Below are 14,056 nucleotides of genomic sequence, written 5' to 3' on the forward strand. Positions count from 1 at the left end.
TGTGGCTTATTCTTGGCAGAACTGTTTTACATAAAAATAGTCACATTTAGATTGCTGCTTCCAACTTCATGACATATATTCTGAAGAAAACCCATAAACTTGGGAATTTTTGGGTGGCAGAAAATTCCTTTCAGTCAATATTAATGAGTGTGTTGCATGATTGTCCTTCGCTCATGCTACTGCTGTTTTGAAGGCATGCATGAGTATAACTTGCTATGAAAACTGTTCATTGCTGGTGTGACAATTGTTATGGAATATTTTCTGGAGAGATGGGATCCATTTCAAGCCAAACAGATGTTTCTGAATACCTTTTCCTTGAATGGAGGGGTAATATCTTGAAAGCAGTAAGGGAGTTCTTAAATTACATGTCAGACCCACTGGAGCTAGTGTATTCTGGTATAGCTGGAAAAAACGCCATCAGGAAGTTTCAGCTAGGAATACTTTATGTCTCTTAATTACCGAAAAGCATAAAAAATAGTTTGAAAAGTCCTACATCAAGACTCTGTTAGGACTATTACTTGCATGACACTGTGTTATTAAGAACAAAAGATTCAGAAATATCAGTGAATTTGTTGGCATTTACTCTGTTTATTGTTTTGTGCTTTCCTCAGCCCGAGGAGTAAAACCAGCCCAGTCTGCTCCTTTCTGTTTGACTGGTTTCACTCTTGAGTTCCACTGTATTAACACAATTAATTGTCTTGTGTTTTGAGTGTAAATAATGAGGAAAAAATGACCTTGTTTGCAATGACTGCAAAAAGTTTTGTAAATAATGAGAACATTTCATTTTTCATTCTGTTTGCTATACTTCTCCTTGACTGTGCTATCATCGCACATCCTCCTTCTTCCCCTTTTTATATACAAAAGCTGAATTTAAACTATATCGGATGTAAAAAAGTTTAAATCCTTAGAGGTGCTGAACATGGCTCGAGCACCCCAGTCTACAGTCAGGGGTGGCAGGAGGTGGCCAGTACTTCACAGGACTCTGTTTTGGAAATCCTGTTGTTCTGCTTTGTGACACAAATGACCAGAAATACCTATGCAAATGTCAACACTAATACTCACTAATTCTGAGGAAGCTATAGAAAAGTACTGCTGAAACCTGGCATTGATGGTCCTTGCAGGAAGGACAGCAGGTTATATATGGGCTGACCTAGGTCTTACGGAATGGAAGATATTTGCATTCATTTTGCACTTGTATGAGTTAATTTTCACTGACTGCTCAGTTGTGTGAGAGGGAGGGAAAAGCCAAGAGAAACTGCTGGGAGGAAAACAATGGGATTACACTGCATTTCTAGCAAAAGCAGCCCTGTAATACCAAGCACAAGTCAAAGAATAAGAAGTTATATCAAGTTACTTCTCAGAAATACACAACTGCAAAACCTTTTATGCATGGTCCAAAAAGCATCACCCAGCCTTCACTGTGCTGATTTGAAAGCTGAGGAAAAAATCCAAATAAATTGCCATTGCCCTCATTGTAAGGCAGGGGAGTGGTAGCCATAGTCCCTAACCCCTTTCTTTCTCCCTCCTTTCTTTCTTCTGTGTATGTGTGTCTCTCTCTATCTCTGTCTCTCTCTGTCTCTCTCTCTCTCTTTCTTCATGCCACAGGGAGAGGTTTGAAACGGAACGTAACAGCCCACGCTTTGCCAAATTGCGCAACTGGCATCACGGCCTGTCCGCGCAGCTCCTTAATGTTAAAAGCTAAAGGCCCCCAGTCAGAGGGCAAACCCGAGAGAGTTACAGGAACACATTAGCTGCTGCCCTGAGTTAGAGCCTGAGCGTGTCACTCGTGCAAACATGTACTGCCAGGCAGTAGGTTTCTGGTTTTAGCCTGTTAGCCATTCACTGTCACCAAAAGTGAAATCATGATACAACCCAGGTCATGTTCTTCATGATAAAGTAGTTTAGGTTTTTTTTCCCTTTACTATCTTAAACTTCAGTACACAGCAAAGCATCACTATTGTAGTCTCCTGACTTTCATTCTAGAAGAAAATGAGAGGGAAGTTATTGACAGTATTTCTTTAGGAGGAAGAAGAATGAGACTTTCACTGAGTTTTACTGATGTGAAGATAATGAAGTAGGAGAAAGAAAGTTGAAAAGGAAACTGATTGGCCTAGACTTTGCTAAATGTATAATACACTTAGTTTGCATAGTTGAACGATGCTGTTTGAAATAAGATATTAGCAATGTGAAGTTGTATTTCAATGTATTATACTGGCAGAAGTCATTTACTGAAACCATTGCTGTAAGTTTTGGGTTGGCAACTTTAATTTATCATTATATAAAAGTGAGAGATAGCTGGGATTGCTCAGGATCTGCAAGGAAATGACATTTTGCTGAAGGTGATTTAGGAGTGAGAAGAATATATCTTACTGCTGGTGCACTGAAGCTTTTAAAAGCATTTGTAAGTTTTAAGGAATATGTTGCCCATTATGTATTACTCTTGCTTTGACTCACAATTTTTTCTGTATATAGCAGCATGCTTTATCTGAAATAAAAGGTTTTAAAACTAAAATAATTATGTGCCTGTTTTACACAGTACTTTATTCTGTTTTAAAACAATAACTGCTTCAACTGATTATTGAAAAAAGGAGAACTTTTCTTTCCCAAATACAAAATTTGGTTAAAAAGCTTTCCATTATTAGCTATAATTCTTATTGACCTTTAAGTTGTCTGAATTGGAATAAACCTGACAAAGCAGTTGTCTTAGGTACCTTTATCTGGTAGCAGTAATTCCAATCAAAGGGATTAGTGCATGAGATCAGATTGAAACTGTTACACTTTTTGCTGCTTCCAGATTTGTCTTAGCAGTCCATACAAGAACCAAGTTCATTCAAACTCCCATTTTTTTCTGTTTTATAGAAATAAAGAAAAGCTACTGTTCATGGAGAATTTTGCATGAATCAACCAAATACTGAAGTGTTTAAAGGGTTATCATACTTATATAAAAAACCTAATTCTTCAGTATTACTTAAGAGTACATAAGCACTCATTCCTTTTAAAATGCATTTCCCTTTTCTTAGCTAAATATCAGAGCACTTCAGAACATGCTACTTAATTCACAACATGCATTTATATTTTCCTTAAGGGAGCACAAACAGATTCTGATCACACCATCTTATCAGTACCTATGGTAAATCAGCATCACTGCATGAAATAAGAGCAACATTTTAACTTTTTCTGATTGTTGCCAAGAGCAACCTTTGGTGAACCAAAGTGGTGGTGAATTTTATTTATGTATGGGAAATTTTGATAGAATTTAAAATATCAATAGGCAGTTAAGATTTTTTCATAAAATGTACCTAAGTTAAAAAATCTTCCAGTTCTAATTTTCAATCAAATTGGATGTTTTTATTAATAAGTAGTAATACAGTCTCTTCACTGTCATAACAATTGTGTATCTGTAATGTTTTATGAATATAATACAGATGCTACTTGTTTCCAAGAGTCCTAGTGCATGTGTTAGAACAAAAATGTCTGGATTATATCTCAATGTTTACACTTAATGTTATTTTGAAAGGTATTTTCTAATAATAATTTTATCAGATATGAAATTAACAGAGATTTAATTAAGGAATCACCTCCCCTTAGCTCTGCTTCAGTGGTTTTAATGATAAAAATTCAGTGTGTATAAACCATGTAATCATATAGGGAAATAGTTTTAATCCTTTTTTCTGAAGGATACAGAATGGAATCTAATGCTCTCCTAGCTTGTAGAATGTCAATTCTTTATGCAGTTACAGGGGGAAAAAAAGCAATAGGAAAAAATCATGACTGTCTGGTAGCTTTTAGAACTTTTGCAATGTTAAAGACCTTTTATGAAGGTGCCTTCATTAATCCTTACAGCAAGATTTTTATTACAACTTATTTCAACTGCTTAGTCCAGTCCCTTTTAAAAACATCTCACAAGTGATGGACCTTTTGTTTTAAAACTCAGTCAAGTATTTCTACGTGATTTCTTTTTTATATTTAGACTAGTATTTCCTCAACTCTTACTCCTCAAAAATCTTCCTTTATGTTGTCATGGCGATCTTCAAGTCCAGAAAATTAATGTTATGGATCTTTTTTTGTGTAACTCTGAAGAGGCCTTGGTTTTGCTTCCTGAGGAGGGGGCAGACTTTGTCTGTAAGGTAGAGAAATTGGCCTGGATTTTTCCCTCTACTGCATATCATTGCTAGTGACAGTAACAAACTTGGGCCTGATAAAAAAGCACTAACAGCTTTTTAAAAACGAGTAGCTTTGTTCTAGCAAAAGTGCAAGTCTGGCCTATTATATTTCTTTCCTAAATACAAAATTTGGCGTGCGGCTGATGAGTGACCAGCCCCATCTTACAGTGTTTCCTGAGCACTTGCAGAAGTCTGCTGTTTCACACAGGAAAATCAGTCACAGTTAATGGCAGTTAGGCTCAGAATAGGTTCCAGACTGAAGACTCCATGAGTCATACAATTCTTTAAAACAGTGCTGATGATAGGCAGGTGTATCTGTCCCATGCTGAATATATTTTGACCTGTGGCTGCTCTGCTGAGCAGAGGACAGTGGTTGGTGACAATACCATCTTCTAAATAACCTCCATGTTAAAAATAAAGTAAAACACAGGATGTGGATAATGATATGCACCCCCTGCCCTTCCCAATATTGCCAGTAAAGCATAGTGTTATAAGCATTTAATGAAGACACAGCAAAGCTGATGCCAGTAGGAAATCAAAACCAAAAGGCCTTCCAGGTAAATCTGCTTGTCTGGTTATGGCACAGGGACGTGCTCCTTTTCTGCTGTGGTACAAGGCTGTGTGATCTAAACTAACCTGTCTCCTGGATCCTGCTGCCCTGCCTTCTGTTCATACAGCCCCCCTGACCTCCTGCAGTGCTCAGTTTGCAGCAGAGACACTGACTGCATGCAGCGTGTGCTGATGGGACGTGGCTGCAGTGTGGCTTTAGGAGAGCGGCTGTGACAACTTGACCTCTCTTCCTTTCATGCATGACAAAACCACAAAAGGAGAAAGGTTCTGTGGCTCCTTCCCTTGCCTCCCTCTCTCCATGCCTGCCTGCACCAGGAAGGACATATGTTTTTGCTAATACAGAGGTCACTTCATTTCAGTTTCTCTCTCATTATGCACAGCTGGGTAGAGTATATCTTCCACAGCAAGGAACAAGTATTTTTGGGACTACTTTATCACTTCTGAAAAGTCCAACTCTTGCATATCACAGAGCTTTCTGAAACCTTCCTCAGGGGCAGAAGAGGTGACACCAATTTTTCACTTGTGCACTTGGGTTTCCACAGGAGCTAAGTTGATTTTGTGGTTTCTTTAGCAGTGTTTAACGTGAGCTTCAGTGACTGGGATTACCATTAGATGTATCAGAAATTTATGTGGATCCTTATACAAATTTGAGTTGGTGAAGTTAAAAAGCCAGAATTTTGGTATGGTGCATGGTTTTGCCAGATAATTACTTTCTTTAATGAGTTTGCCTTTAGTCAACAGCTTTCTACAGGATACATGAAAATTAATTGACTAAAACTTGCTCTCAAGCACAGTAACATCTTTGTTCTGTGGCTGCTAATCAAAGCCATCTGACACCACCAAGACAAGCTAAGGCATCTTGATTTCCTTCCTTGGTTGGCCAGAATTTCCAGTGATGAACATTGCTGACCTGCCCAATTGCCAAAAACCTCCTATCTGCTGCTCAGATTACCAAAATTGCTACTTTTGAAAGACATACTCTATCTTTTCACAACAGCCGGTAAAATAAAACAGACTTCTCTAGGTAGATTTCTCACTTAAGGAACGTAATAAATAAAAATAACCACATCAGTTCAGTTTAATGTCTTCTAATCCCCACTTACCTTTTAACAGCTGAAGAGTGACAAAAGCATAGGAATAGTCAAATAACTCAATTGTCTCCATGGAATTCTGAGTGAAATCAGAAGAGAAAATTGATCACATTTTCTTCCCCAAAATACTCCTGTGAGTTCTGTGGGGAAAAAATTATTTAGAAAACATAAATCCTTTGTTTCCAGGTCAGTTCCCTGTAGAATAAATTGGTCAAAAATAGTGACTGTAAGGTACAATGTATCCACGTGAATGTACCCACTTATAATTGAAAGATTGAATCCTCCAAATACAGTTCGAAAATACCATGAAGCTTTTCTCAAAATAGTTCATAGAGAAAGTAATGCATAAACTAACAGAGCCTGCTAAAGCTGAAATGAAACTTTGGGTGTGGGTGTACTGACCTATATGTAGCATCTTATCTTTACCACCTCAGTCTCCTGCATGTTCCTGTCCACCATGTAACTTTTGCATGGTCAGAAATGAACATTAACTTTCATTTCTACTGTGCAACCTTCAAAATGTTCATGTGCATCCTTCAGCTGATGCAGGTGGCTAACCAAGACACCAGTGCTGTCTTTCTCTCTGACTGCTCCCTTGCATTACCTTCAGTCCAGCAAGGGAAAAGCAGTTCTAACATGCAGCAGGTTTTCCAACAAGCATTGTAACTCAGAGGCACTCAGTTGGGGTCTGTGGATCATCAGCCTGGCTCACAGCTTGGCTTAGGGTGAGCTGGAGCATAGCACTGGCACTGCTTCCTTTTATTCTGCTTCTAAATTGCATTAATGTCAGCAAAATTACCCTAAGCACTAATAACTTCCTAATAGTTCATTTCCATGTAAGCATTTGCTGTAGCCGACCCAGAATGTTATCTGATTACAACTGAGAGAGAGGGAAGGTAAGAAAATCCTTAAGAGAGCTTATGAAATAAAATTTAATCCACATTCTGAAAGAATGACAACAGTTCTAATTCATACCACTTAGCTATTTGATTCAGGAACTGAACAGCACAGACACATTGTTGTGTTTCAGGGGCAGCTTCAAACTTAACTTAATGCCATGTAGAGGAAGTATGAATTTTCTTATCATCAGTGTGCACCAATTAAAAAGTAGGTCTGAAAAGGTCTACCCCCTGGAAGTCAAACCTCTGAGTTATTGTTCTTTTCTCAGCTTCCCTGGAGAAAAGTGAAGTCATGATGGAAAGAACACTTCAGTGAAAGGGGAATCATTTCCTGGTGTACAAAACCCAAACTTGTTGTGCATTGGTTTTGTCTGTAGTGGTCACAAATGCAGACTGAGAGTTTAGATCCTGTGCTCAGGTGCCTGGTGGCAGATCCTTGCACTTTACCAGTGGGGCTATAGAAAGCTAGAGGAAATCGTTCAAATCCAATTGCACACTTAAGGCCAAGATAGGGAATAATTACCTGAATTAAATCCCAGCTCAAATTGCTACACATGCTCAGAATTTTGCAGTCTTTGTTCTTACTGAAGTTATGTATTTACCAATAAGATAAAATTTAAAATTGGAGTACGTATGCCAAATAACACAATGTAAACCTTGGGCTAGAGTTATCTTACCTTTCCCCAACACTGGTGCTGCTGTATGTCCAGCTGCATTTATTCTGTGACTGTTACATTTAACAGCAACCCTGTAGATGCCACTAAAATGCATTCATAGGAGGGGTTGGCTTGGCTGCTTTGATTGAGTCCCATACAACGTGTTGAGAATGAGTTGCTGGTTGTTTTTCACTGGATCTATGACAATGTGCTTTTCCTATTCTGTGCCACTGTCTGCACAAACCAGGATACCTTCTGTGAGAAAAGTATTTCCCTTTTTGGAAAGCAGACCTAGTAGGATATATTGCAGTTGTTTTGGCGTGGGCTGCTCACATTCTTAACTACAGTGGCTGAAAAAGAGAGACTAGCTCTTCTACCCCTTTTTGTGATCCCAAGCCAAAGTTCTAACTAAACCAGCATGACAGTCATCTTCTGTCCTCTCCAGTTAACTGCCTGTCATTTCTTTCTTTGTCTTCTGGTGTCTTCGTTAAAATAACAGAAATATAGCATGGGGGAAAAAAAGGCAAGCAACCTCAACAGTCTTATAGAGTCATCTGGTCATGGAAAAATCCTCAGCTGCAAATCCAGAAAGGTAGAAATAGCCTCATTGGATCAGAACAGCAGTTTATCTAGCTCAGTGTCCAGTTTCTAACAGTGTCTGTGTCTCATGCCTTTGAGACAAAAAATGTTTGGAAGGCAATTACAAAATAGCTTTCACGCAACTTTTCTCCCAGACACCCTATAAGAATTTCTTTTAAAATTACTCTGTAAGTTCTACTTCTTAAAAGGAAATTTTATTTGTAGGAAAATATGCTTATATAAATATATGTTAGGATGAAAGCTAGCGTAAGTCTGATTAGTCCTGCAAGTCCACACTATACTGTTAGAAAAACTGAATTTTTAATTTCAATAAATATAGACCCTAATAATCTATTTCCCCTTTGAAAAAAGACTACTGCATATCTGTCAGACTCTACAGAAGACTATTGGATTCTCAATACAGTAAAATACTGATTAACTGAACAGATACTTTTATGAAAAAAATCTATAATCTCTCATTAAAGAGAGTGAGCTGATATTTTAAATACTCATCAGGGGTTAAGGAGAGTTTATTTCAGTTCTTTTCATTGCTGTGGACTTTCTTTTAGACCATGAACAATTCTATTAAGTTTTAGTCTCTCATTTGTAAAATTAGAAAAATAGTCTTGCTGCATGAGAGTATAGAGGAAAAAAACTCAATTACAATACTCACTTTTTGCTTCAGTACTGAAAGAGTAGTTGAAGGACCATGTGGTCCCTTGGGACACCTCATGTTTCTTATGTCACCAGGTCTTCATTACACATCATATGATTCTGTCTCCACAACATTTTAGTGGAGCAGAGCTTTTCAAGAGAGAGAGTCTGCATCTGTTACTATCAGAGAAGGTAGATGGAAGGTGCACCACCTCCATATTTCAGCTTGCCTGCTACATGTGCATATTTGGGAATCTTTTACGTTTGGTTCCCAAAAATAAACTAGAATGGGAAAGCATTCCAATGTCCCATACATATAGTTCAGATTTAACATACTCATTTATTGGAAACTCTCTGAAGATTCTCCAGGCTATTTTTAGGATCCAATAGCACACGCAAGCTTGGCTTGCAAATGAATTTTGCCTTCTGTTACTCAAGCTATTGTAATTCTTGTTGGTGTGTGGGAGAGAAAGACTCTGTTTCTATAATTTCACTCACTCTGTCTTTAGCAACATATCATGTAGCATATTTTTATGAGAAGAAAACATTTCATAGTTTCACTGTATAATATACTGTGTAATTAGGAAGACAGTATATTGCATAAATAAGTCTTGTTTGAAATACAGGTCCAACATTTAGTGAAATCTGTGGGAGTTGCGCTGTTCTCTCAGAACAGTTATTGACTGAGGCCCTTCTATCAAAAGCCATTTCAGTGGGGACTAAGAACAACTGCAAACAAAAGAAATCCCCCACAATAATTTTAAATCTTTCCCAGATAGCTCAAAACTATTATCCACTACTGTCAGTTATTGCAGCAGCCTGTGTAGACAGAGATACAAACAGCTCATAATATTCTGGGCCAAATTCTTTGATGTTGTGAAGGTATTGACTTTACTGAGCCTGCCTGAGGGATGTATTTGGCTAAAAAGTAAAGTTATTTCTGCATTTAGTTAGCAAAAAGTGTTTTGATTGTCAAGGCCAGAAATCCAATAGTCTGTTTTTTAAAATGCAGCTATTGCCAGTCAGAGGCACATCTGATCTTGAGCGTTTCTTCTTGGTAGCCAAATGGGAATTACTCCTATTGACTGGGAAGAGAAATAGTTCCTGGAAGCAAAACCATGAAGAAGTGTTATGTGCCTTTGAACTCATTTTTCCCTTTACTCTCTGCCTTTTCTTTTGCTTTATTCTGTGGAAGCATTTTTACTATACTTCTCCCTGTCTCTCTTTTTAACCTTCACAACTCCCCTGCCATCGTCATCATTGTTATCCAATATTGTACACTTGGGGAAAATGCTTTTGTGAAATCCCGGCCTCAGAGTTACTTTGAGTCAAGGGACTTCTTTTTGCCTTGTTCAGTGTAGCCACAGCTTTTGGAGCAGAAAAGTTTGGATCAGATTAATTGTAACAACAGAAGCGTAGCACTGCTTCAGCCTGACCCCAACTGCCTGCCTTTTGGTCTTGGCTGTCATTTCTCATAGAGCATTTGGTAACACTGGAGATAAACAATGCTGTACTTTCTTTCCAGGCCGTGACTATATTATTTAACATTGTTGCATGATTATGGCTTTTGATAAATTAACACTTCCCACACGTGCACAGTCTCTAATCCGTCCTCCTGCATCTTGTTTCATCCTGGCTTTCCTGTAGCTGGCGTTGCAGTGAACTTACAGCTTGGTTACCATAAGACAGTGTTTGGTTTCTCATTGCTTCAGAGTGGTGAGCCATCGACCTCATTGGGGGATTTCTGTTCAAGGCAGGCTCTTCCCTACCGACCACAGGAACATCTTAGTCAGACACACACATCTGAGAGGCATTTCAGGTCAATTTCTGGGTTTCAAAATCTGGCTTCAATTCATATATTTTAGGGTTACATTTCAGTTAGAGGTTTTAAAAATTTGTAGAGAACACCTATGCCCAAGCCTTTGCTGATCTAAACTGGATTGGTTTTTATAACTTTATCAGAACTGAACTAAGGAAAGAATGTGTGACTGAACATATATATGTAAATGTATAAGTACATGACACATTACTGATAATAATGTGGAAAATATTAAGAATAGCCTTCCAAACATAATGTAAGTTAATGATTGGGGCCCAGCAAAGCCACATCATTCCTTTTTTGTTTTCAAAAGACGCTTCAGAAAGAAGGTTCAGTGGGGTAAATGAGGACATTTGCTTTGTGGTTTGTAATTTTAGATCCCACTTAAGAAAAGTGTTCTCATTTGGCATATTTCAGCTTTAAACCTGTTGAAATTTCAGCACAATTCCTTAAATAGGAAGGGATGCAATCACCCATTAAATTGCTAAATAGTGAGACTATCTCAATTACTTAACTAACTGGATTTCAAACTTAGGTGTTTAAGGCTAATGGATTCTATTCTTTATGAAAATACTTGTGTCTTAACTTCTTACAGATAAACAATTGCTTGCATTTAAACTGATCAGTTATTTTTTAAGTGTGTATGTGTGTTTCCAGAATAACAGCCCAGTTCTCAATCAGTGAAACTGAGGCTGACTTAATCCTCACCTCAACAAAGGCATGAGTTCCAGTTGGAGGAATTATTAATGAAGGAATTGTTTCTAATGCAATTTAAGTTCAGAAAACTAGTATTTGGATAGGGCAGAGAATTTTTAACTGATGCCAGGCATAAGAAATCCTTTTTGTATAAGTCTTTGTTAACCATTTAACTGCTTATCACTTCAAAATATCGGGTCCATCAGGACTGCCCACCTCTGTTCTGCTGGAATATTACGGAATCCTTTTTTAAAAGGGAACTTCCTAAGGTCAAAACTATTCCTGAAATTATATACACACATACAATGTCTAATTGGTAACTGTTCATTTTTCTTTTACTTTATTATTGAAACAAAGTTGTTTACAACTGATAAGAAGCATACAGCAGACTTGTTTATCTGGTGGGTTTCACCTGGAAAGGTGAACAGGTTTCTCACAACTATATTTATGAGCAACCACTCTAGGATGCTTTTTGCAACCAAACATTTCTCCTCAACCCATGTTCTTTTTCCCTGGTTGTTTTGGGTGGGGTTTTTTTGCCACCACTGGCAGTTGCATTTATTTCATACTGTATCCCCTCCTTTCACAGAGACAAGGAAAAGGTTGCAGCAGCATCAGAAAACAGGTAATGTTTGCTGTGTTTGATTTATTTCCTGTTAAGAGTGTATCTCCACTTTCTCCATATTGTTCTTACCTCAAAAAACATTAAGTTTGTACACTGTTTGAGCAGATGATGAAAGTAGAGGTTTCAGCTAAGTTAGGCATTTCTTTCTAATGCGCTGTGATGTGGGACAGGTGAGGATTGTGTTTCTCATAGCTTACAAACCTGAAAAATAAGTTCTTAATCAAATATTCTTTAAATTGAGTACTGTCAGTTTGTGATGGAGTTTTAAGAACAATTTCCATTTTAAACTTTGTCTAGACTGTTCAAGATGTTTTTAAAATCTAAATAAGATTATCTTTTAAAAACATTTATATGTCAGATCTTGATTGATCCTCAGTGGGTTATGAGGTTCAAACAGCCCCTCTGTAAGTTCTTTCATATTGAGTTGTTTTCTCCCAAAGGATCTCAGAATGTTTTGCAGCTAAGCATAGAAATGTGTTGTTTTCTATTAGTTCATTTATTAAATCCCCAAGGACTGATACACAGGTACTTCTTGAGTGAAGCTGACCACTTGTTTCATGGAGTAAAGAAAGGCCTCTTACTAGTGAGGCCATGAAAAAAATTTTATCCCACTGATTTTCTCCATCTTGTTGCTTCCTGCCTCAGCAATATGCAACGACTTTTTATTTTTGGGGCTTTTTTAAGATTGCTTATGTTTAAACAAAGGTTGCATAGAGTTAATATCTGAGTAAGCATTATTTGTTAATAATGACACAAGCAATGGCAACCAGCACTTAAACAGTTGGAAAATATGATTTTTATTTTAAAATTAATTATAAAAAAAGAAGGAAATAACCCCCTTGATTCCTGAATATAAATTCAATTGTAAAGAACAAGCAACACATGTTAGCATTTCACCAGCAGTTTCATTTGTGTAAAACCTTCCATAGGACTATGTAGCTGTTTCACTGAAATCTCCTTTTCTTTTAACTATTATTTTATTTTGCCAGGAACAATTTCTGGTATATGACTGCTATTATTGTCCTACTATGTTGCCTTAATCTTGTGTGATCTGTCATGCCACAGCTTTTCTCCACCTCCATTACCATCACAGCTCTGCTTATTTTGATATTCATAGCAATATGGTTTCCAGATTTAACACAAGGTACCTTTTTTCATTTGTCAAGCCTTTCCTGGTCTTAAGCAGTAATTAACCAATGAACTACCAAGATTATTCATTACTTCATCTGCATTATCATTATGATCTCCTGCTCTGTCTGTGGCTGGAATTCTGTCTCTTCCTCAAACCCCTGCTATTACCTAGGAAATGCCTCATTTACAAACACCCTTGTAATCTCTGTCACCCAGGCCTACAGGTACCACGCATGTGCCACAGTATGTGACCTCGAGTATTTGGCATCCTCCTAAATCATCCACCAGGGATGCCAACACTGCCAATGCTCAGCCAGTGGCCTCCAAGGGGTCTGTGAGGCTTGGAGCGGGTACAAGCCAGGGGGAGGCTGGTTTTGGCCAGAAAACCCCTCTTGCTTCATCCAGTAACCGAAGGTACACTGTGCCGTGTAACTGCATAACTGACCCGGTTTGGAGCTTTGCAATGGTTTGGTAATAACAACCTCTAACTCCTTCAGATGGAAATGCCCATTGCTTCAAAGGTGGGTGTCCAAGTTCTTCCAGTTCCAGCAACTTCTGGTTCATGTGGGTGATACATTTTCAGTGGCTCTCATAAGGATCACACCTACAATACAGGGACAAGTCATTAAGCATCTTCAGCAGAGAAACTGCAGCTGATATTTCTGTATTTTCAGTGGATTCCACAAACATTCCCATATTCAAATGTAAAATCCTTCCATATTACAGCTTTCTGTAAACACTTTCTCCAGCACTTTTTTTCTACAAATGCTACAATAACAGATTTTTTTTTCATATCCATTTTAATTTTTGTTTTCTATATTTTTGATTCTTTACAAGTGATCTGTTGGAGGATTAGAAACAGAAAAATCTTCATGCATTACATAAAGGAGACTAAGTGCTGTTTTAATAATCCACTCACTGTTATCTAGACAGAAAGTCTCAGAACGTAGGACTTTACCGAGAGAAAAAAGTATAATCTGCACTTATATTGTAAATGTTAGAGTGCATTTGTTGCTGTGCTCTCATTATGGTTGTTAACCAATATTATCCTCTTAACCTCTACTGATCTGTGTTCCTTTTCATGAGTGAAAATCAGCTGAGAAGAGATGTGTGTTTGTGTTCATCCACCTAACTTACTTTTATGTTTGTTACTGCAAATATGAAGATGTTTGA

General features: G+C 37.7%; 1 protein-coding gene across 6 annotated transcripts in view; it reads left to right on the top strand.

Annotated features, from left to right (window-relative positions):
• LDB3 (LIM domain binding 3) overlaps positions 1–14,056 on the top strand; it is a 116,156-nt gene that overhangs the window by 74,625 nt on the left and 27,475 nt on the right. For 3 of the 6 annotated variants that reach the window (XM_082286064.1, XM_082286068.1, XM_082286063.1), the window contains exons 9-10: positions 11,717–11,752; positions 13,100–13,297. In XM_082286064.1, coding sequence (XP_082142190.1) covers positions 11,717–11,752; positions 13,100–13,297 — 234 coding nt within the window. Of the gene's footprint in view, positions 1–1,605; positions 2,516–11,716; positions 11,753–13,099; positions 13,298–14,056 lie in introns of those variants that run through there. The other 3 variants (XM_082286065.1, XM_082286066.1, XM_082286067.1) reach the window with 2 other exon arrangements.

Source organism: Coloeus monedula, assembly GCF_965178545.1.
Source record: "Coloeus monedula genome assembly, chromosome: 8".
Lineage (NCBI taxonomy): Eukaryota > Metazoa > Chordata > Aves > Passeriformes > Corvidae > Coloeus > Coloeus monedula.